The 24,552-nt window shown below is 45.3% G+C and overlaps 1 protein-coding gene across 7 annotated transcripts in view; it reads left to right on the plus strand.

The window, feature by feature from the left end:
• Positions 1–24,552, plus strand: part of robo2 (roundabout, axon guidance receptor, homolog 2 (Drosophila)) — a 1,634,458-nt gene that overhangs the window by 596,731 nt on the left and 1,013,175 nt on the right. The window contains exon 1 of one of the 7 annotated variants that reach the window (XM_072585779.1): positions 8,560–8,731. The exons of the other annotated variants lie outside the window; for them this stretch is intronic. Coding sequence (XP_072441880.1) covers positions 8,563–8,731 — 169 coding nt within the window. The 5' untranslated portion in view covers positions 8,560–8,562. Of the gene's footprint in view, positions 1–8,559; positions 8,732–24,552 lie in introns of those variants that run through there. 7 annotated transcript variants of the gene reach the window in all.

Raw genomic sequence — 24,552 nt, forward strand, 5'->3', positions numbered from 1 at the left:
TTTAATGTGGGAAAATGTGAAGTTGTGCACTTTGGCAGGTAGAATAGAAGAGCTAAATATTATTTAAATGCAGCAACTGCAGAAAGTGACAGAATTTGAGGTTCTCCTGCATGAATCCCAAAAAGCTAGCATCCAGGTTTAACGGTAAGAGAGAAGGCAAAAAGTGCCAAAAATGTACAGACCAAGAGTTGAAGAGTAGGGGTGGCTCTTTTCCAGAAATCAAAGACATGATGGGCCGAATGGCCTATCTCCGAGCCATAAATTTTAAAAGTTACAGCAAAATAGCTACATTTCACAATAATTCAAACTGCAGCCAGGTCAATTTGACCCATTTCTTTTTTATTTCCAAATTTTGTAAACTCAGTTCAGAATACCAAACTTTCACACTGGATTCTGGTTATGTGTTTCACTGGATTATATTGTTACAGCCTCTTTCCTCACCCTCTAATATAACCTTACATTATGGCAATGGGCTCGAAAGGGGATTCCTTGTATCGAGTCCTTTTTTTAAAACAAGAATACTCTTCAAATCATTAAAACCTGACATTGGTAAATCTCAATCTTTCTCGCCTATCCAAGCTGGAGCTCTCCTGAGGTCTGTGCTGATTTTATAGAGTCATGCAGGTCTACAGCACTAAAACATAGAACGTAGAACATTACAGCTCAGCACAGGCCCTTTGGCCCTCGATGTTGCGCTGACCTCTGGAACCAATCTGAAGCCCATCTAACCTACACTATTCCATTCTCATCCATACGCCTATCCAATGACCATTTAAGTGCCCTTAAAGTTGGCAAGTCTACTACTGTTGAAGGCAATGCGTTCCACACCTTTGTTATTCTCTGAGTAAAGAAACTACCTCTGACAAAAGTCCTATATCTATCACCCCTCAATTTAAAGCTATGTCCCCTCATGCTAGCCATCACCATCTGAGGAAAAAGACTCTCACTGTCCACCCTATCTAACCCTCTGATCATCTTGTATGTCTCCATTAAGTCACCTCTCAACCTTCTTCTCTCTAACAAAAACAGCCTCAAGTCCCTCAGCCTTTCCTCATAAGACCTTCTCTCTATACGAGGCAACATACTAGTAAACCCCCTCTGAACTCTTTCCAAAGCTTCCACATCCTTCCTATAATGTGGTGACTATAACTGTAGGAATACTCCAAGTGTAGCTGCAACAGAGTTTTGTACAACTGCAGCATGACCTCATGGCTCCAAAACTCAGTCCTGCTACCAATAGAAGCTCACACACCGTAAGCCTTCTTAACAACCCTGTCAACCTGGGTGGCAACTTAAAAAGACCCTTCGGCTAATTGAATCTGGGCTGGACGAAAACACATAACTATTCCAATCCTAATTTCTAGCTCTTGACCCATAGCCACGTCAGCCTTGGCATTGCAATTGGACAGTCAATCATTTCTGGTTAGCTCAGTTGGCTGGACAGCAGCTTTGTGAAGCACCCAACGTGGGTTCACTTCCAGCTGAGGTTACCAAGAAGGATTCTCTTTCTCATGCTCTCCCCTCACCTGAGGTACAGTGACTCTCAGGTTAAACCACCACCCGTCATCTCTCTCAGATGGGAAAGTGGAACTGGAGTGACTTTACTTCTTTCAAAGTTATTTTCTTTTTCCAACCTTGCTAGGGTCCAGGATTCACAGGTAATTCTGTGGGGACACCTGGTCTGTTAGATGAAGCTCCCCTGGGGCTGAGTGAGAATAGATGTGGAAAGGATAGTAGAGGGTTCTGAGTACATGTATTCCCTAGTCACTCCTGGGTTTGGTAAATAGGAACATTCTCTTTCACACACACATAGGACTCACTGTCGTAAAGGTGACAGGAACTCACTGAGAGAGATAGTCAGGCTTTGTTTCAGACTGTTTGTCTGTGTGAGGGGAGATTTTTGTCTCTGTCTGCGTGAGGGGGTAGGCTGCCCCCACACTGTTGTGGGGAAGGATTACACAGGGAGTGAGGGACATGAAAACAGCCATGTATATGCTCAGAGCAATAGTTCAAACAATGTGGCACGTTCATCTTTGTTGCAAAGAGTTCAGCGCCTCTCCTATGATTCCTGATAATCAAGTTGCGGTGAAGCGCAGAGCACAAGGTCCTGTGTCTGTCCCCACAGCCACCACCCCACCTCTCTTTGACCATGCAGGTGAGTGTATCCTTCTAGTCGCGTTCTCCTGTGATGTAGCTGTGTTGCCTTATCCACCTGACTCCTCACCTGTTGCACAGGGTCAGGAATTGCTCTGAGTGACACTTGGTAGTTTTAAAATTCTCATCGTAATTTTCAAATTCCACAATGGGTTCGTTCATGCTATTTCTGTTACATCCTCCACAACAACAACCCCAACCCCACCTCCCCCCCTACCCCCCGCCCCCCCCCCCCCCCCCCCCCCCCCACCCCCACCCCCCTACCACCCCGCCCGAAGGTCTCTAAGCTTCTCCAATTCTGGCTTCGTGTGCATCCTTGATTTTAATCACACCAGCATTAGTTGCCCTGCCTTTGGCTGCCTGGTTCCTAAATTTCTTGCTAAATCTGTCTCTCTCTCTTCAGTGTCCTTTAAGATGCTGTTTAAAACTTAGCCACTCATCCAAGCTTCAGTTTATCTTTCTGAATATCATCTTCACTGGCTTGTGCCAAACTCAGTTTGATAATGCGACAGTAACTTATGTTCCTGGGTCAAAGGTACGATATAAATGCAGGTCGGTGTTGTTGTTTTTATGTTGATAGTCCTCACCTTGACCTTGGAAGGAAATTACTCTCGATGCTAGAAATCTGAAATAAAAACAGTAAATGCTGGAAAAAAAATCTCAGCAAATCTGTGAAGAGAGAAATTGTGTGAACACTTCAGGTTTGGCCAGAATTGTGACTGTGGTGATCAATGGTTCAGTTCTTCTGTGTTTAATTATGAGAATAATGGTAACTGATCAATGCTCACTGTGCTTGATTGCTACAGCCTGGGTGTTGACTTGGCGCTTAGTAAACAGACAACACAGAAGTTTGGAGAATGTAAACTCCAAGCATACACCTTGTGATTGCACAGATAATTTAAACTCTAACAAATAAAAGCAGTTGCACACTCAGAAACGTAAGTCACCTCTTAGATATAACAGTGAATGTTGAATGGTTGGGGAGCATCACATGCCTCTTATGATTCACATATCCATGAATTTACTGGGAATAGTCGTTAAATTGGGAAACCTGACAGAATTACTTCTCCTACCCCCTCCCCATCCCAGATCCTAAGCATGCTAAATATCTAGAATTTTCCAGGAGGCTCCAGAGTGTGTGGAACTTTAATACGAGTTTTATATCGAGTTGGAAGAAGGCTGAGAGAACATCTGATAGCGGTTTTTAAGATCATGAGCAGGCTGGCCTGAGTAAATGGGAAGACACTGTTCCTGCCTGCAAAAGGAACAAGAACGAAATGAGCACAGATTTAAAGTGATGTGCAACTGAAGCAAGGGTAATGTGAGAAAAAAGACTTTTTTCACACAGAGAGTAGTCACGGTATGGACTGTACTGCCCGGAAATGTGCTGGAGGCAGGTTCAAGTGAAGTGTTCGAGAGGGGCTTTGGATGATTGTGTAGATAGAAATAGTGTGTAAGGGATTTGGGGAAAAGACAGGAGATTGGTATTGGGTAACTGAGCCAGATTGGATAATAGAACTGGCACAGAGATGATAGGCTGAGTGAACCATTCTGCCACCGTAATATTTCTGTCATTCTGTGAAGTAGAATTAGCTGGGAATGGGATCTACTTCCACATGCATTTATTGCCAATTTACTCCTCCCTTGTGAACCCTCCATCTATCACTCACGCCAATCTGGGAACCAGCAACAATCCCAGCTTATAACAGCTGCCATATTGGCACAGCCTCCCTGATAGCACCACCACTCTGACTTCTGATTGGCCCGTAGCTCTTGGCAGGCAGGATTTCTGCCCCACGGGGGGATAATCGATCCCTGGGGATCCCTCATAATGGGCCTGTCAAGTGCCTGAATGGAACAAAATGTGATGCATTTTCCCGAGAAGAGAAATGATGAGATTCTCCCCCTTGCAATTCCAAAAACACTCACGAAGCTTGACACCATCCAGGACAAAGCAACCAGCTTGATTGGCGCCACATCTGCCATCCCTAAATAATCACATCCATCAAAACCTATGCACAATAACAAAAGTATATGCCATCGAAAAGATTCACAGTGATTACTTAAGGCCACCTTAGACAAGATCTTTAAAAGCCGAAACTGTTACCATCTGGAAGGACAAGGGCAGCAGATACATGGGAGCACCACTCCCTGCAAGTTGTCCCCCAAGCAACTCACCATTCCTGACTTGGAAATATATCACCATTCCTTCAGTGTCATTGGGTCAGAATCCTGGAATTCCTTCCCTAAGGGCCTTGTGGTTCAAGAAGGCAGCTCACCTCCACCTTCTCAAGAGGCAATTAGGAACAGACAATAAATGCTAGGCCCAGCCAGCGATACCCTCATCCCTTGATTGAACTTTCTGGTGATGCTGCTAATCTCCGAGTGGATTCCAGCTCTTGAATTGAGTCCAAAGTTGGTTCAACATCAGGAATCAAAGGGTAATGGGTGATGGCTGTCTTTGAAGTGGTGTTCCACAGGGGCTAGGCATTGGGGCCCCTGCTGTTTGTTTTATACATGAATGAGTTGGACCTGGACATGATGGGTGGAAGGGGGTGCAAAATATAGAAATTTGCAGGCGATGCAAAAATTGACCGTGTAGTGGAGGGTGTAAAGGAAAGCTGTAAGCTCCACATGATATCAATGGGTTATCAAAAGTGCCAGATGGTGTTCAACTCAGATAAGTGTGAGGTAATGTGTTTAGGGAGGTCAGACAGTAAAGGGGAATACACAATAAACAGGAATATACTGAGGGGGGAAAGATGGAGTGAGAGGTCTTGGTGTGCAAGTGGACAGCTCCCCTAAAGGTAGCAGTACAGCTAGATTACGTTGTAAAGAAGGCATATGGAATGCTCTCTTTCATTGGCAGAGATACAGAATACAAAAGAAGGGATATAATGATGAAACTGTATAAGACACTGAGGAGGCCACAACTGGAATTGTGTGTGCAGCTCTGGTCACCACATTGCAGGAAGGATGTGATTACTCTGGAGAGAGTGCGGAGAAGATTCACTGGAATGTTGCCAGGGCTGGAGAATTGTAGCTACGGGGAGAGGTTGGAGTGATTGGGGTTGTTTTCCTGGGAACTGAGAAGGCTGAGGTGTACAACATTGTGAGGGATAGGGATAGAGTAGACAGGAGGAACTTGTTTCCCTTGGTAGAGAATTCAAACACCAAGGGTCAGAGATGCATGTGAAGTGGTAGAAGGATTAAAGGGAATATCATTTTTTTACACATAGGGTGGTAGGTGGCTGGAATGTGCTGCCTGGGTTGGTGGTGCAGGGAGACACCCAAAACATTTTTTAAAACGTGCCTGGATCTGCACTTTAAGTGCTACAGGGCTATAGAACATTACAGCACAATACAGGTCCTTCAGCCCTCGATGTTGTGATCTGTGGTACCAATCTGAAGCCTATCTCTCCTACACTATTCCATTATCATCCATATGTTTATCCAATGACCATTTAAATACTCTTAAAGTTGGCGAGTCTACTGCTGTTGCAGACAGGCTGTTCCAAGCCCCACTACTCTCTGAGTAAAGAAACTACATCTGTCCTGTATCTACCACCCCTCAGTTTAAAGCTATGGCCCCTCGTGCTAGCCATCACCATCCGAGGAAAAAGGCTCTCCCTGTCCACCCTATCTAACCCTCTGATTATCTTATATGTCTCTATTAAGTCACCTCTCAACCTTCTTTTCTGTAACGAAAACAGCCTCAAGTCCCTCAGCCTTTCCCTCCAGACCAGGCAACATCCTGGTAAATCTCCTCTGCACCCTTTCCAAAGCTTCCCCATCCTTCCTATAATGCAGTGACCAGAACTATACGCAATACTCCAAGTGTGGTCGCATCAGAGTTTTGTACAGCTGCAGCATAACCTCATGGCTCCAAAACTCAATGCCTCGACCAATAAAAATTATCACACCATATGCCTTCTTAACAACCCGATCAACCTGGGTGGCATCTTTCAGGTATCTATGTACATGGACCCCGTGATCTCTCTGCTCATCTACACTTCCAAGAGTCTTACCATTAACCCAGTACTCTATATCCCTGTTGCTCCTTCCAAAGTGAATCATCTCACACTTTTCTGCATTAAACTCCATTTGCCACCTCACAGCCCAGCTCTGCAGCCTATCTAAGGCCCTCTGTAACCTGCAACATCCTTCGGTACTATCCACAACTCCACCGACCTTAATGTCATCTACAAATTTACTAACCCATCCTTCTACGCATTCATCCAGGTCACTTATAAAAATGACAAATAGCAGTGGCCCCAAAACAGATCCTTGCGGTACACACTAGTAACTGAACTCCAGGATGAACATTTCCCATCAACCACCACCCTCTGTCTTCTTTCAGCTCACCAATTTCTGATCCCAATGGGCCATGGGCATGAAGAAAGTGTCTTTGGATCAGCACAGACAAGATAGGCTGAATGGCCCAATTCTGTGCGGTATCTTTTCTATGGTTTCTACTGTGGACGTTCCTCAGAAGAGCAGACACTGGGTTTTATCCCTCCCCAGCCAGTGTGTGAAATCCCAGTCAACTCTGTGTACTGTCACGACTAATGCTGGAGGAGTGTTCTGTTGCTTGCCCCATTAGTCTGTCTGACAATAAAATAAAAACTATTTTCTCCAGCTACCAAAATGACCATTAAATCCCTCATTACTACCAGGATTTTTAATAAGATCTATCAATCAGGGCTCTTAATGCACATTTTTTTGTGTTTATATCAAAATAAACCTTGTTTGATAAGGATTGGCTGATAAGCATCATACGTTTAAATGCTTATCTTTCTGACTATCCCATGCAACGCTCAGCCACACTCTCTCTCTCTCTCTCTCTCTCTCTCTCTCTCTCTCGAGAAAGATTTCTCAGCCAAATGAATGTTATCTGGAGTGCCTCCAATGGCAGTATGTATATCTTTCCTTAGATAAGGGGCCTGAACCTGTCCACAGTATTCCAGGTGTGTTTGTGTGTGTGGGTGTGTGTGTGGATGTGTGTGTGTACGTGGGTGGGTGTGGGTGTGTGTGTGTGTACTTGTGTGTGTGTATACGTGTGTGTGTGGATGTGTATGTGTGTGTACGTGTATGTGTGGATGTGTGTGTGACTGTGGATGTGTACGTGGGTGGGTGTGGGTGTGTGTGTGTACTTGTGTGTGTGTATACATGTGTGTGTGTGTGTGTGTGTGTGTGTGTATACGTGTGTGTGTGGATGTGTATGTGTGTGTACGTGTATGTGTGGATGTGTGTGTGAATGTGGATGTGTACGTGGGTGGGTGTGGGTGTGTGTGTACTTGTGTGTGTGTGCGTGTACATGTATGTATGTGTGTGTTTACGTGTGTGTGGATGTGTGTGTATGTGTGGGTGTGTGTGCGTGGGTGTGTGTGTATGTGGGTGTGGGGGTGTGTGTGTGTGGGTGTGGGTGTGTGTGCGTGTGTGGGTGTGGGTGTGTGTGTGTGTGTGGGTGTGGGTGTGTGCATGTGTGGGTGTGGGTGTATTGTGAGTGTGTGTGTATGTGTGTGTGGGGGTGGGGGTATGGGTGTGTGTGTGTGCATGTGTGTGTGTGGGTGTGTGTGCGTGTGTGTGTGTGTCAGACCCAGGACAGAGACCAGAGATCATGGACCACAATGCTCACCCTAGCTCACACCTCCAGCCCTGACCCCAACCCAGAGCCATGACCCATGATGTATCCCTCTGGCCTGTATGTGTGTGTCCCAGAAGGGAAAATGCAGTAAGACCAAACGTGAGACAGTGGTTTGACTTAAACGCAATGAATCTTGGAGAAGCTCAGCAGGTCTGACAGCATCTGAGGAGAGAGAAACAGAGTTAATGTTTTAATTCCAGTCTGACTCTTCATCAGAATTGTTCAGTGTTCTGAAGAAGACTCATATATTTGACTTGAAATGTTTACTTTACTTCCCTTTCCACAGAAACTGCCAGACTTGCAGAGTTCCTCCAACATTCTGTACATTAGCTTCAGATTTCCAGCACCTACATTATTTTATCCTCATGGTCCAACTTGTCTTGTGTACTTCAGGGTGGATGATCATTATGACCAGAACAGTTTTTTCCCGGTCTTTCATTTTAAACAGAGAGAGAGAGACTTGTTCCTTATTTACTGAAGCTGGGACTGACTGACTGACTGGGAGACTGACTTGCAGTGTGAGCTGTAGTTCCCTCGGGCCACTGATTATCAGCAAGAGAAGGTGAGGAGCAGTTCTGGGTAATGTTATTCCCTCATCAGTCTCAGTAAATAGGAACAAACACTCCCACACACATACACGAGCCAGCATCGCGGGGAACAGTAGAATTTTTCACTGCAAGAATCAGGCAAGATTTGTGTGAGACCGACCTTCATAGACTCTCACCGTTGGTTGGAAGGGTAAAGGTTTGATGGCTGGTTGGATGCTGGCACCCATGATGCATGAGGAACTGATTGAAGCAATCTGGCAAGTTCAGGCTTGCTGTGAAATGTTCAATGTCTGGCCACCGAATACCAAGTACCGTATTAAATTCAAGCTCAGAGACAAAGATTCTCCTGCAGCACCCACGTTGTCACCCTTTGAAGATGAAGGTAACTGTGATGTTTTTATTTATATGTTTCTTTGGTGCAACTAGTGGCTATCCTTTAGTTTATTCTGGACCCTCTGTCTTCTCAGATTCCCTCACCCCACATTCCTCTTCCTCCGCCAGTAATATCTCACATCCCTGCTCTAGATCCTCGCTCATTCTGCGTGCTTCCCTAACTAGTGTCTCAATTTCCTGTCAGTCTATACCCTGGTGACTCAAGGTCCAGAAACATTTTTGCTCGAAACTTCTAATTGTTGTGCTCTAACCCTGTCAGGGCCACACCTCCCTCACCTCTGTATCTACGTAGCCACTTCCAGCCCTGCAGCCCTCTGAAATCTCTGCACAGTTTCAAGTCTGCCCTCTGTGGCTTCACAGAGTTTAATTATTCCACCATCAGCAGCCGTGACTTTTGGCTCCTGGGCACTGCAAAACTCTGGAGTTCCCTCCCTGAACCGCTCCTTCCCTCCTCTTTTCTCTCTCTCTCTCTCTCTCTCACTCTGTTTGTCTATCTCTCTCTCTCTGTCTCTGTCTCTCCCCATGTACAACTCTCCTTATCCATCTATTTGACCAGACTATACACTACTGACATCATTTTATGTGACCCACTATTTAATTTTACTCGGTAACAGTGGTGCCATTGAGTGGCATGGAATATTTTATTATATTAAAGGTGCAAGTTATTGAGTGTTAGTTATTAGTTCAAATTACTTAGTGCAAGTGCACTGACTTAACCAACATAACTCGTGAAATTGTGCAGTTATTGGAACATTAGGGAAAGTTTCTTGTGTCACTGAATTTTAAGTTAAGTGACTGATCAATTTGCATTGGAGAAGTTAAAAAGGCCTACAGAGAAAAAGTTATGTATTATCATAGAAAATTCTTTATTTTCATTATCAACTAATTAATTATAACAATACTTTTAAAGTATGACTTTGCGGGGTTATGAGGAAACATTGTGGGGGACAGGACAAATTGGACAGTTCCTATGAAGCACCTTGGGTTTGAATTCTAAAAAGTGCTACATTAATGCAAGATGAGTTCAAACAGCAGGATAGATAATTATGTATTTCAGGTTTACTGCAGGGTGGCAGCTGGTTTGTGAAGGGAATCTCCCCTGGGTCAGTGACAACAGGTGGGATGGAGAAAAGCCAGCAACACATTCATTCCCCAGTCTGCAAGCTCAGTCTTGGATTGGGTAAACAGGAGCAAATGCTGTCACACACACTGTCACACACATTGTCACACACATTGTCACACACACTGCCACACACACTGTCACACGCATTGTCACACACTCTGTCACACACACTGTTACATCCACTGTCTCATACACACTGTCACACACACTGTCACACACACTGTCACACACTCTGTTACACACACTGCCACACACACTCTGTCACACACTGCCACACACACTGCCACACACATTGTCACACACACTGTCACGCACACCGTCACACACTCTGTCACACGCACTGTTACATCCACTGTCACACACACTGTCACACGCACTGTCACACACACTGTCAAACACTCTGTCACATGCACTGTTACATCCACTGTCTCATACACTCTGTCACACGCACTGTTACATCCACTGTCACACACACTGTCACACACACTGTCACGCACACTGCCACACACACTGTCACAAACTCTGTTACACACACTGCCACACGCATTGTCACACACACTGTCACACACACTGTTATACGCACTGTCACACACTGTCACGCACACTGTCACACATACTGTCACACACACTGTTACACATACTATCACACACACTGCCACACGCATTGTCACACATTCTGTCACACACACTGTTACATCCACTGTCACACACACTGTCGCACACACTGTTACATCCACTGTCACACGCACTGTCACACACACTGTCAAACACACTGTCACACACACTGTTACACATACTGTCACACACACTGTTACATCCACTGTAACACGCACTGTCACACACACTGTCAAACACTCTGTCACACGCACTGTTACATCCACTGTCTCATACACACTGTCACATGCATTGTCACACATTCTGTCACACACACGGTCACACACACTGCCACACACACTGTCACACATTCTGTCACACACACTGTTACATCCACTGTCTCATACACACTGTCACACACACTGCCACACACACTGTCACACACTCTGTTACACACACTGTCACACACACTGTCACACACACTGTCACACACACTGCCACATACTCTGTTACACACACTGCCACACACACTGTTACACACACTGCCACACGCATTGTCACACATTCTGTCACACACACTGTTACATCCACTGTCTCATACACACTGTCACACATACTGTCACACACACTGTTACACATACTATCACACACACTGTCACACACATTGTCACACACACTGTTACATCCACTGTCTCACACACTCTGTTACACACATTGTCACACGTACTGTCACACATACTGACATACGCACTGTTACACACTGCCACATGCACTGCCACACGCACTGTTACACACACTGTCACAATCACTATCACACACTCTGTCACACACACTGTTACACACACACTTACATCCACTGTCTCACACACTGTTACACATACTGTCACACACACTGACATACACACTGTTACACACTGTCACATGCACTGCCACATGCACTGCCTTATGCACTGTTACACATACTGTCACAGTCACTGCCATACACACTGTCTCCCACACTGACATACACACTGCCACACGCACTGTTACACATACTGTCACAGTCACTGTCACGCACATTGTTGCACACACTGTTGCACTCACTGTCAGACATACTGTCACCCGTACTGTTAAACCAGAGTGACAGAGTCAGGAGAGCAGCAAAGGTGTGTGTGTGTATACATAACCTTTACAAAGTACTTGGATGAGCTCTTGTAATGTCGTAATATTCAAGGCTATAAGCCAAGTGCAGAAAAATGGGACATGTGTAGATTGGGTGTTTTTTGTCAGTGCAGACCTGATAGGCTTGACCTGGATTATATGTTTCTCTGACGATCTGGAGAGTTCTTTCTGCCCTGAGCTGCCAGTGGAAGTGATGGAGGCTGGTACAATTACAGCATTTAAAAGGCATCTGGGTGGGTATATGAATAGGAAGGGTTTGGAGGCATATAGGCCGGTGCTGGCAAGTGGGACGAGATTAGGTTGGGATAGCTGGTCGGCATGTTCGAGTTGGACTGAAGGGTCTGTTTCCATGCTGTACATCTCTATGATTCTTTGAACTCTGTGAAAGGTGATCCACACTTCTGTACCTCAATGTGATGCACCAGCATATGTACATGTGTGCTTTGTTCTGTTCAATCCCACTGCCATTGATACCAAGGTGGGTCCCAGACTGACCAAACAAGTCATGGTTCTGTTCTGTCTCAGATCTTGGCAGCATTAAATCACACAGCACTGATGAGGCCTTTTAGTCCATCTTGTCTCTTTGAAACAGTTTATCAAATACATCCTTTCTGTACCACCACAACCATTCCCTTGCCCCCTCCCACTCCAAATTGGAACCTTTGTGCATCTGAGTTGCTGCAGGTCCTTGCTGTGTACCAGTTTGGCCCGTGGTAGCCAACCTTCATACATTCAAACCTGTCCGATTCCATTGTCAATAGTCTCTCCCTTCTTGCCAGTTTCACCTGAGCAGGCTTGTTGTTCAATTCCTGTCAGTTCAGGTGCCAAATTGTTATCTGGAAATGGTCACTTAAAATTAAAGTTTTAAAACTTTCCATGGTGTTTGCTTTTTCCAGCTGTAGGATTGTGAGCTTGGTGCATCATTCCAAGTTTATTTGGAGCAAGACTAACCAAGTCAGATTGCAACAGCGTTGGGGGGGATAAAGAAGTTGACAGTAAGGATGCGGATTGGGAATGTGTTCTTTCTGAGCTGAAAGTGTGTTGTTGGAAAAGCGCAGCAGGTCAGGCAGCATCCAAGGAACAGGAGAATCGATGTTTTGGGCATGAGCCCTTCTTCAGGAATATTCCTTCTGTAAGCCTTATATTTTATATATACTGTCATAAGCTCAACGGTGTAATCAGTTCATCAATTAACACCTGACCAGGTACGTACTAAATCACATGTTTTCTTGGAAATATTTTAAATAAGTTGCTAACTCCCAATAGTAAGTTACCTTCACAAAACTAAACTCAAAACTCATCGACCTCAACTTTAAAACTCCAAACTCCCAAATAATATAGATAACATATATATTGCACAACATTGTCACAATACTTCATTGTATTGGACCATCTTTCAAATGACCATCCTTTCAGGAAAGAAGCTGAAAATGTGTTGCTGGAAAAGCGCAGCAGGTCAGGCAGCATCCAAGGAGCAGGAGAATTGACGTTTCGGGCATCAGCCCTTCTTCAGGAATGCCCAAAACATATATTCTCCTGCTCCTTGGACGCTGCCTGACCTGCTGCGCTTTTCCAGCAACACATTTTCAGCACTGATCTCCAGCATCTGCAGTCCTCACTTTCTCCTTTCAGGAAATCCTAACTCATAAGGAACTGTAAAGCGAGGCAGTAGCCTAGTATTCCGGAGGCTCAGGTAATATCCAGGAATCTGGGTTCAAATCCCACCATCAACTCAATTCAACCAAAATGAACTTAATGCAGATCTGGATTTAAGGAGCTGATAAAAATAATTGTCAATTGTTGTTAAGCCCTTTAGGGGAGGAAACTGCCCCTTACCAGGTCTGGGCCTATACCTGACTCCAGACCAACAGCATTGGGGTTGACTCTTAACTGCTGGCTGGGTAATAAATGCTTGCCTAGCCAGTGACACCCACGTTCCCTGAATTAATTTTCTGGACACTTCAGTATTCCACATATTTAGACTTATCCAGAGGTCCTTTGTGTCGCCTTCAGTTTACATCCATAGAAATTAGGAGCAGGTGGAGGCCATTTGGCCCCTCAAGCCCACTCAGACATCTGCTTGTCTGATCTGATTGTGCTCTTAACTCCACTTTCTTGCCTGTCCCCTCAGAAACCTCAGCTCCCTATCAATCACGAATCTACTAAACTCAGTCTTAAAAATATTCAATGTTCAATTTATTATAAATATTCCAGCTTCCACAGCTGTCTGGGGAAGAGAGTTCCATAGCTCACACCCCTCTCAGAGAAAGGAATTCTCAATTTCTCTAACTTAAATGGGAGACCTTTTATTTTCAAACTGTGTCCCTTAGTTATAGTGTATAAGGGGAAACACCCCTTCAAAATCCCGACAAGTTCCCTTATGTTTCAATTAGTTGTCAGTATGAGATTGCATTGCTTTGTGAGGTGAAAGTTCCTTTGTTTCAATGTCGACAGGTGAGAGAGGGATAGTGAGTGTAAAGGTTGTGGGCAAATGTATTCCCCAGTCAGTCCCAGTTCCAGTAAATAGGAACAGACTCTCTCTGTCACACGCCCACACATGACACACATTCGCGCAGACAAACCAGTGGCACAGAAAGCAACAGAAACTTGCGCTGGCACAAAGGCAGTTTGCCTGTGTGAGTGAGATCGCTCGGTGTTATTTGGAAGGGCTTTCTGTGGCATGGTGCTAGTGAGAGGAGCCATGTTCTTCCCATACAGAGATGCATTCCTTGCACTGTACGAGGTTCACCTGTGCTGTAAGCTCTTCAATGCCGTGCCCATTATTCCGGAGAAACAGCTTGTGGTGAGGCGCAGGGAGCGAGTCTCAAATTCTATGCCCGTAGTCAGCATTGTGCCACCTTTTGACCAGTCAGGTAACTACTGGCATTTACTTTAAGTGTTTCTTTGCCATAGCTTTGTTGATTAATTTCCTCCCTAAATATCTTCTTTGTTAATAAATTCTGCAGTATTCTTCCCTCATCTCTGTCATATTCTCCCAGTTAGGTGAGAGTGCAGCTATCCGTGTACATTGGGGAGTGTAACGGATGGATTTTATTCTGTCACCCGATAACCGGCATCAATTGCGAGTAGCAATAACTGGATGGTATTATCTCCGGTGCTTTCCAGTGGGACTTTCTCCTGTTTACAACAAGCCTATCCTCCAGCTACAGAAGTTCAATCATCAATCCTTACAAATGTTGACCCGTTATAACATTACTATCCTTACTTTCATGTCCATCCATAGTTCCTTCACTATCTGTCTTGTCCTTTTTGCCAGCACCTATATCTCTGCGTGATCCCTGTGCTCCTCCAGGTTGAGAATTTTACTCACCTCTGATTTTAATCAGTTTGCCAGTGGTCGCCAGGCCTTCAGTTGCCTAATCCCCATGATCTGAATTTCCCTCTCTTGAGTCTCTCCATCTCTCTACCCCTCTCTCTGCTTTTGACAGTCTTCCTCCTTGTCTCAGCTGTTGGTCACCTCCTGTATAATCTCTGTCTGTGGTTCAGTGACAATGTTGCTGTTGATCACTTTGGATATTTTTACGATGTTCAAGGTGCTGCATAAATGCAGGTCATTGTTGTTGCAGTTGGGTTTACTGACCAGGGTTAGGTGGAGGAATCTGCAGCTCTCAAATGTTAGTGTTGATCTCTCTCTCTCTGTCTGCACCTTCTCTGTGGCTGTAACACTGTATTCTGCACTCTGTTCTGCGACCCTTTGTATGTTATGATCTGCCTTTATAGCACATAAAACAACACTTTTCACCGTATCTCAGTGCATGTGACAACGGTGAATCAAACTAAATTAAACAGATGATGCAATGGAGTGATTTGAACCCAGTGTTTGGAATAATGAATTAAGACTAATGATTTAAGCAGACTCTACGATTGGGTGGGGGGTGAGTTGGTGGGGGGGAGGCGATGTAGTTTAGTGGTAATTTTACAGGGGAGACTAATTCTCTGAGCGTTCAGTAGGCGATAGTGAGGAAAGCAGATCCTGGAGAGGCAGAGTCGATAAAGTGTGGAGCTGGAAAGGCACAGCAGGTCAGGTAACATCTGAGGAGCAGGAGAGTCGACGTTTTGGGCATAAGCCCTTCAATTGTACCTGATGAAAGGCTTTTGCCCGAAACGTCGATTCTCCTGCTCCTCGGATGCTGCCTGACCTGCTGTGCTTTTTCCAGCTCCACACTTTATCGACCTTGATTCAAATCCTGCAATAGCTGATAGAATTTGAGTTCAATTAATTCATGAATATGGAACCTCGAAAATTATTGTCAATCGTTTAAAAAAAAACCCATCTGGTTCATTAATGGCCCTCCGGGAAGGAAATCTACATCCTTACTTGGTCTGGCCTATATGTGACTCCAGACCCAAAGCAAATGTGGTTGACTCTTAACTGCCCCCTGAAGTGGTCAGGTGAGCCGCTTGGTAGAGGGTTGGGCAACAAATTCTGACCCTGCCCTACAGTGCCCACATCCAATGAAAAGAGATGGCATTGGCAGAATGACCTTTTCCCAGAGGGTGTGAGGGGAACTTGTGTTTGTGAATTTGGTGAACCAGAACAATCAAAGAATTTATATTGAACATTTAATTAAATGATTAAATAGACACAAGTCAATGTTTTGCCACTGTCAGTCTCTCAGGAATTCAGCAGCCATTTTTTGCATATCAAGATCCCTAAACAGGAATGCTATAAATGATCAGATAGGCCAGATAGACAGGCTTTTAATTAGTAAGGAAATCAAGGGATATGTGAAAAGGGAAAGAAAGTGGAGTTGAGGATAATTAGGTCATCCATGATCTCGTTGAATGGCAGAGCAGATGCGATGGACTGACTGGCCAATTTCTGTTCTTACGTCTTCTGGCCTCACTATTGGTTGTTGTGAAGGATAAAGTCAGGACAGCTTAAAGATTTCACATCAGTGTTGTGCAATCCAAACAGCCAACTGAGACTGAAAGGAGGGTGGTTCAGTGGTTAGCACTGCTGCCTCACAGCACCAGGGTTCCAGGTTCGATGCCAGCCTTGTGGAGTTTGCACACTCTCCCTGTGTCTGTGGGGGTTTCCTCCCACAGTCTAAAGATGTGCAGGCTAGGTGAATTAGTCATGGGAAATCGTCCCATAGTGTCCAGGGACGTGCAGGCTCGAGATGGGCTGGCCTATGGTAAGTGGGATGCTCTTCGGAGGGTCAGTGTGGATTCAATGGCCTGATTACACACTGTTGAGATTCCTGTTTGAGTCAGATAACCAATTCCAGGTTTTATTTTAGTTTGGTTTATATGGCTTTCCCACAAAAGGAACTTGTATTAGTGTTGACGTTGTATCCCGTGTAAGGCCTAATTGTTGTTCTTATTCTTGAGGTTATTCCTTGATTTATATTTAAAAGAGGAGTCTTGGTTAAATGCCTCACCTGAACTAACACACTGCCTTTCATTGGGAGGGAGGTCCATCGAGAGGTGTGACAGATTTCCACAGGACAATGGCAATATTAATCCAATAATTAAAGGTTTACTGTACAGAGACACCTGGTCTCGGAGGTGAATCTCCCCTGTGTCAGTGACGACAGAAGTGAGAAGGATGAGGAGCAGTTGGATGAATCTGTTGTTCACTGATCTACAGGCTCCCAGGCTGTTAAAGCAAACAGGATCGCTACCACGCTCCCAAAGATTACCTGGGGGTGTCCAGACAGTCTCTCCATTGAGACATCTGCTGGCTGCCACTGTGTTGAAAGATTCCAGGTGACTGGACAGGGAACATATTGTGGGAAGGTTTCTACATCCGTGTGAGTGAGAGGAATGATGAGGATGATTGACCTGCAGCTGCTTCACCTGTTACCTCGGCTGCAATTGTGCTGTCACCTTTTCCACTCCGGTCCGATCATTTCCAACGATCAAATTGGACAAATTATCAGAAGCGCCGTGCGTAAACCAACAACTGAGCTCAGTAAAGAGCCTCCTTACGACCGTACAGGTAATTGCTGCATCTTTACATGCTGTCTCTCGATGTTATCTTCAGATTCTGTTCCCTTCCTGTCTTGCCGAAGGCTATTTCTTTGCCAGGGCGGGGGTTCCACAGGTGCCAGTTGCCCTTTATGAACTGAAATAAAACCAAATTTCCATTTCTGCACCAACAATCAACCAGGTGGAACATCACAGCAGAGCTCAGTTATATTGTCCACTGTGCTGAACCTTGCGTTGTCTGGCAGGAGTTAAAGAATTAGAATCCCTCCAGTGTGGCAACAGGCCCTTCAGCCCCACAAATCCCCACCAACCCTCCTAAGAGTAACCCACCCAGACCCATTCCCTTCCCACTCAGCATTTACCCCGACTAATGCACCTAACCTACACATTCCTGAACACAATGGGCAATTTAGCATGTCCAATTCACCCCTAACCTGCACATCTTTGGACTGTCGATGGTAACTGGAGCACCTGGAGGAAACCAAAAAGATTTATGTCTTATCAGCAGATATTGGTTTCTGAGGTTTCCTCATTGATAAGGAACTGAGGGTAATAAACAGAAACCCTACTCCAATCTCCCATTGTCAGCACAGGTCAGGGTGCTTGTAGTCTATAGCTCAGTGTGAGAGACATCAAGAACATCTACACATTGGTGAACCCCAGTTGATGAGGTCAGTGAGGTTTGAAATCTTTGAGAGCTTGTTTCAGATTCCAAACCAATTCTTGTCAAACGTTAGTAACATGAGTTTATTTGCTGTGCAGAAGGACCTTGACTGTGATTCAGGGTCATCAGTGAAGAGAAGGATTCGGTGCAGAGTGTACAGGCTCTGACTGGAGATGTTCCTTGTCAGACAAATAGCAACAAGCTCTCACTCGCTCACTCACTCACTCAGTCTCATGTACCAGAGAGTGGGACACAGTGTCAGCAACAGGTGCTGCTGCCCATGTCTGTGAGAGGGAGAGACTGGGAAAATAGCCCACTGTTGTTTCGAAGGATGCAGGGAGAGGTTTCCACTGCAGGACGAATGAGTTGGACCACGTTTCTGTTTGAGGCAGAGCTTCCTATATTGTGTGAAGTGCATTTGAGTTTGTAAACTGTTCAATATCTCCTCATTGATTCCCATTGACCTTCATGTAATGAGGCACACAGAGAGAGAGAGAGAGAGTATCTGATCAGAATCCAGAATTAATACCATGTCTCCTTTCCCAACACTGGCAAGCTTTATTTCTGTGTTTTTGAGTTTTGCAGGTTTTAAGAAAGTTGCAGGAGCAGGAGTTGGCAATTGGGCCCTTCAATCTGATCATGGCTGATCCTTCATCTCAACTCCAATTCCTCTTCCCCACTCGCGAGTTTTTAGTGAAGCTGATGTTGTATAACTGCCTTTAGCTCTCTGTTCTTACTAGACCTTTGCATTCCTCCAATCCTTGCCTCGAAACACTCAGTATTTCATTCCACCAGATCTGGCATCCCTTAGTTCTGCACTTCCAGGAACATATGAACATATCAAGAAGGCCACTCAGCCTCCTAAGCCTGCTACACCATTCAATCACGTCACAGCTGATCAGCATCTTATCCTCAGTCTTCTCCTTTAAGACGCACTTTAAAACCTAATTTGTTATTTAATCTGTTTCTCATCTATCCTTACGTGACGAGGTGTCAAGGTTTATTCAACCACTTGCTCCATGAATCATCTTAGGCACACTTGTACAATTCTTGTTGTTCTGTATTTATTTGCTGAAATAGAATCAGAATTCCTACAGTGTGGAAACAGGCCATTCAGCCCATCAAGTCCACACTTATCCTCTGAACAGTATCCTACCCAGGAGCAGGAAAATTTGCGTTTTTGGGCAAAAGCCCTTCATCAGGAATGAGCATCATTCCCCTGCTCCTCGGATGCTGCCTGACCGGCTGTGCTTTTCCAGCACCACACTCTTGACTCTAATCTCCAGCATCTGTAGTCCTCACTTTCGCCTAACATCCTACCCAGACCCTCTCTATCCCTGTAACCCCACATTTCCCATGGCTAACCCACTTAACCTTCACATCCCTGGATACCATGGGCAATGTGGCATGGCCGATCCATCTAACCTGCGCATCTTTGGACTGCGGAAGGAAACCCATGCATACAGAGGGAGAATGTGCAAACTCCATGCAGACAGTTGCCTGAGGCTCGAATCAAACCCAGGTTCTTGGTGCTATGAGGCAGCAGTGCTAACCACTGAGCCACTGCGCAACCCATTGTCTACAATGGAGACACCTGCAAGAAAAGAGATAGCAGGTTGCTTCTAATCAAGTGTTGAAAATAATGAAGTGACTGGTGACTGAGATGGAGACTGGGTCAACAATTAGCAAGAGTCTGGAAAGATGTTCATAGAAAATGGGAATATTGATACATGGAGGATGAAGCCTCACCCTGTTGGGTCGATGTGGTAATTTCTCTGTGATTCTCTGACTTTGAAACTTGTGTTTGTGAATTTAATGTTTTATTTTCGATAGCCAAAAACAATCAAGAAGTGGACATAAATTGAGAACTTCTCTTCTTAGTTCGGCAAAAAAGCTCACTTGGAGAAAGAAGGAACTAGCAATTGAATGACACTTGGAGCAACCTCAACCAAAGAACTTTACTCCTCAATAACATCTGGGCTGCCATCACTGTTTTAATCATAGAAACAGTCCAGTGTGGAAGCAGGCCATTCAGTCCATACTGACACTTCGAAGAGAATACCACCCAGACCCTATCCTTGTAACCCTGCATTTCCCATGGCTAACCCCTGGACAGAATGGACAATGTAAAATGGGCAATCCACCTACCTGTACATCTTTGGATTGTGGGAGGAAGCCAGAGGAAACCCACACAGTCACGAGGAGAATGTGTAGTCTCCACACAGTCTCCCGAAGGTGGGATTGAACCAAGGTCGTTGCTACTGTGGGGCAGCAGTGCTAGCCACTGGGTCACCAGTGCAGGCAGTGTGGGGCTTACTGCCTTTTAGGAAGGGAAATATGCATTCTTTCTTACTCTGGCCTCCACGTGGTTCCAGACTCACAGCAATATGGTTGACTGTGAGCTGCTCAGTGACTGGTTTGGAGAGTTGATTAGTTCGATAGCAGCTAGGGATGGGCAATAAATGCTGCCCCTGCCCCCCAGCAAGCAAAACCCACATTCCAGCAGCAAAATGAGAAAAACATTTGCGGCAGTGAATTTGTACACAGAGAGATCCCACAAAGAGCAATGTTTCATCGAGTCACAAGGGTCTACACAGAAAAAGGTCCCTCAACTCATCAAGTTTGCACTGGGAAAAATAAAACTAAACTAAATGAAATGATCAGGGAAACATAGAAAATGCAGGAGGAGGCCATTTGGCCCTTTGAGCCTGCTGCCCCATTCAATGTGATCACATCTAATCATCCAACTCAGTCCCCTGTTCCCACTTTCTCCCCCATACCCTTTGATCCCATTAGCCCTAAGAACTATATCTAACTCCTTCTTGAAAATATTCAATATTTTGGCCTCAACTGAGAATCCCATAGGCTCCCCACTCTGTGGGTGAAGAAATGTCTCCTCATCTCAGTCCAACATGTCTTTTTTTTTTAAGATTAGATTACTTACAGTGTGGAAACAGGCCCTTCGGCCCAACCTGACCCGCCGAAGCGCAACCCACCCAGACCCATTCCCTTACACTTACCCCTTCACCTAACACTACTGGTAATTTAGCATGGCCAATTCACCTAACCTGCACATTTTTGGACTGTGGGAGGAAACCCACGCAGACACGGGGAGAATGTGCAAACTCCACACAGTCAGTTGCCTGAGGCAGGAATTGAACCTGGGTCTCTGGTGCTGTGAGGCAGCAGTGCTAACCACTGTGCCACCATGCCACACCGTTTTATCCTGTATTCTTAGACCGTGACCCCTGGTTCTGGATTCCCTGATCCATCCCTTTGGAATATCCTTTCTGCATTTACCCTGTCTAGTCCTGTTAGAATTCTACAGGTTTTGATGAGATCCCACGCTCATTGCCCTGAACTGACACACCCTCAGTTTGATGTCACATTTAAACTAGTCCACTCCTGTATGCCCATGGAGAATCTTGTCGAGAGTTGTAGCTGTATGTTTTTTTTCTGTGTGTGGTGTGCCAGCCTCTTAAGCCTATCAGTCAATGTTTACTGCACCAGGCAGCTGGTGCATGATGTGATTGTCTCCTGGGCTTGTGACAATGGGTGCGAAGAGGGTAGGAAGGGAGCTGGGTGATGCAAATCCCTGATCTCAGGCAGTTGCAGATCACAAGAGCAAACTGTTGGCATTGTGGGTCTGTCTACAGCAGCGGTTCGAGAAGGCAGCTCACCAACACCTTCCCCAGGGCAACCAGGAACGGGCAATAAATGCTGGCCCAGCCAGCGACGCCCACATCCCACAGGGGAATAATAAAACTGCGGTCTTTCTCGCACCCGGCATATCCAGACAAGCTGGGAAACAGGAGGCACGCTGGATTATTGAAAATCTTCGGAGAATTTGCAACAGTTGGGAGGATCTTATTTTCAAGTGAGAAGGAGAGGAGCAATGAAACTTCTATATCTTGAACTGAGTTATTTGTTCTCCGAGCTGCAGACATGCTGTCAGATGTATGGGTCCTACCCCATCCTCACCAATAAGCAGGTTAGAGACAGCATCATAAGCACTGTGCCTAAAGCAAAGACCAAGCATACAACAGAACCTCCCTACGACCGCAAAGGTAACTGTTTTAGCAAATTAAGCTCACCTTTCTTTTGTGTACCACAGATGCCAGCAACTCTCAGTTAATCTTAGACCCAAGTCCCATGTCTGCATTGAAATTGTTAACCAGCTCTGTGACTGTGGGAAGCATCAGAACTGAGTATGATACTGACACCACCCAGCGCTCAAACTCTCACATTTCCCTTTGCGGAGGCCAAGGGATAAATGATGAGGTACACAGTCAGTTTCTGAATCGGTAAAGAAACTGATATCAGTCACAGCATATTTGTATCCCCTTCATCAACAGAGAGCAGGGACAACACACCAGCCTAGCTTGGATTGTACAGTTAGTATCACAGGGATTGGGACATGTACAGATTGGGGGAGTCTGGGTTGCTGAAGGTTAGAAAATAAATTAGTTGTGTATGTGCTTCGGGACTAAAATTAGTTCTCTCGAAATGTCTGTAATGTTAATCAAATAGTTAACTGTTAAAGGGGCGGTGAGGTGAAACTCCCCTGGGTCAGCTTGACGGATTAGAGAAGGGAACATCAGGAGAGAATTCTGGGCAAAGATAATCTCCAGTTAGTCCCAGTAAACAGGAACAAACTCTCTGAACATGTGCATGTGAAACTGGTGTAACAGAGAGCCTCAGATATTTCCACTGAGAGAGACCGACAGTGTGAGCAACATGTTGTATACTGCTGCCTGTGTCTGTGAGAGATAGAGATAGAGAGAGAGAGAGTGGGAGAGAGAGAGAGAGAGACTGTGAACATGTCCTGCTGTTGATTAGAAGAATATTTGGGAGAGTTTTCACCACAGGGTGAATGAGCTGAACCACATTTCTATTTGGAGCAGTGATTCACACACTTTCCAAGGCGCACATGTGTTTGTGAACTGCTCAATATTTCTTCATAACTTGCGGACAAACGCAGTGGGAGTGTGATAAAACCAAAGAGCTGCGGATACTGGAAACAGAAACAGAAATTGCTGGAGAAATTCAGCAGATCTGGCAGCAGCTGGGGTGAGAGAAACAGAGTTAACTTTTCAGGTCCAACGGCCAAAGAACACCTGGTCAGAAGAAGGGGCAGTGGTCTCGAAATGTTGATTCTGCTTTCCCACGATGTGGGAAAGAGTGTGTTTCTGTACCCCATTAAATAGAGGCGATGCTTCATTTCTACGTTAGAGCTGTGAGCTGTGCAGGTCCTTCCAGGTTGCTCAGAATTTCTTACCCTTCTATTCAAAATCTTTAACCTAACCTCCTCCAGCCTCTCATCCCTCCACAATCTTAGTACTCCTGTGGTTCTGGACTCTGGGGTACCTCTCTGACGACTGCACCTTCAGTAAGCTATCTCCCCAACTTCATGGACCCCCTTTCGAAACTCCTCAGACTCTCCACCTCTATCACACTTTAACAGGCTGTGTCAAAGCTACCTCTTTTGTCAAGCCTCTCCTCCTGACTCCTCATGACTCCAAATCAGATTTTGTTTCAATGAACTCTTCTCTGAAACACTTGTGGATGTTTTGGTGCAAAACAGGTGCTACATAAAGGCAAGAAACTGAAAGAACAGCAGATACCGGAAATCTGAAACAAAAACCAAAACAGAAACAGAAAAGGCAGGTTGTTGTTGCTCTGTTACATGGCAGTTATCTCACTGAAATAATAATCCTGACGTCAGGTTGATGTGCTTGGAGACATTGGTTCAGATCCCACCATGGCAGATGGTGAAATTTGAATTCAATAAAATTTGGAATTAAAAATATTCAGTGAAGAAGTTCAACACCATCCAGGACAAAGCAACCTACTTGGTTGGCTCTATTTCATAACCATCCACTCCCTCCACCACAGACACTTAGTAGCCACAGTGTGGACTATCTACAAGATGCACTCCAGAAATTCACTAAGGCTCCTTCGACAGTATCTTTCAAACCCACGACCACTTCCATCCAGAAGGACAAGGGCAGAAGGTACGTGACAACATCAGCCCCTGCAAGTTCCCCTCCAAGACACTAACCATCCTGACTTGGAAATACATAGTGATTCCTTCACTGTCACTGGGTCAAAATCCTGGAACTCCCTCCCTCAGGCCATGGTGGGTCAACCCACAGCAGGTGGACTGCAGCGGTTCAGGAAGGCAGCTCACCACCACCTTCTCAAGGGGCAAGCAGCGATGGGCCCAGCCAGCGATGCCTACATCCCATGAGCGAATGTTTTTAAAAAATCAATCACTACATGTAACCATGGTAACTGATGGGTAAAAGTCCAT

The sequence above is a fragment of the Chiloscyllium punctatum genome, chromosome 15 (assembly GCF_047496795.1).
Source record: "Chiloscyllium punctatum isolate Juve2018m chromosome 15, sChiPun1.3, whole genome shotgun sequence".
Classification (NCBI taxonomy): Eukaryota; Metazoa; Chordata; class Chondrichthyes; order Orectolobiformes; family Hemiscylliidae; genus Chiloscyllium; species Chiloscyllium punctatum.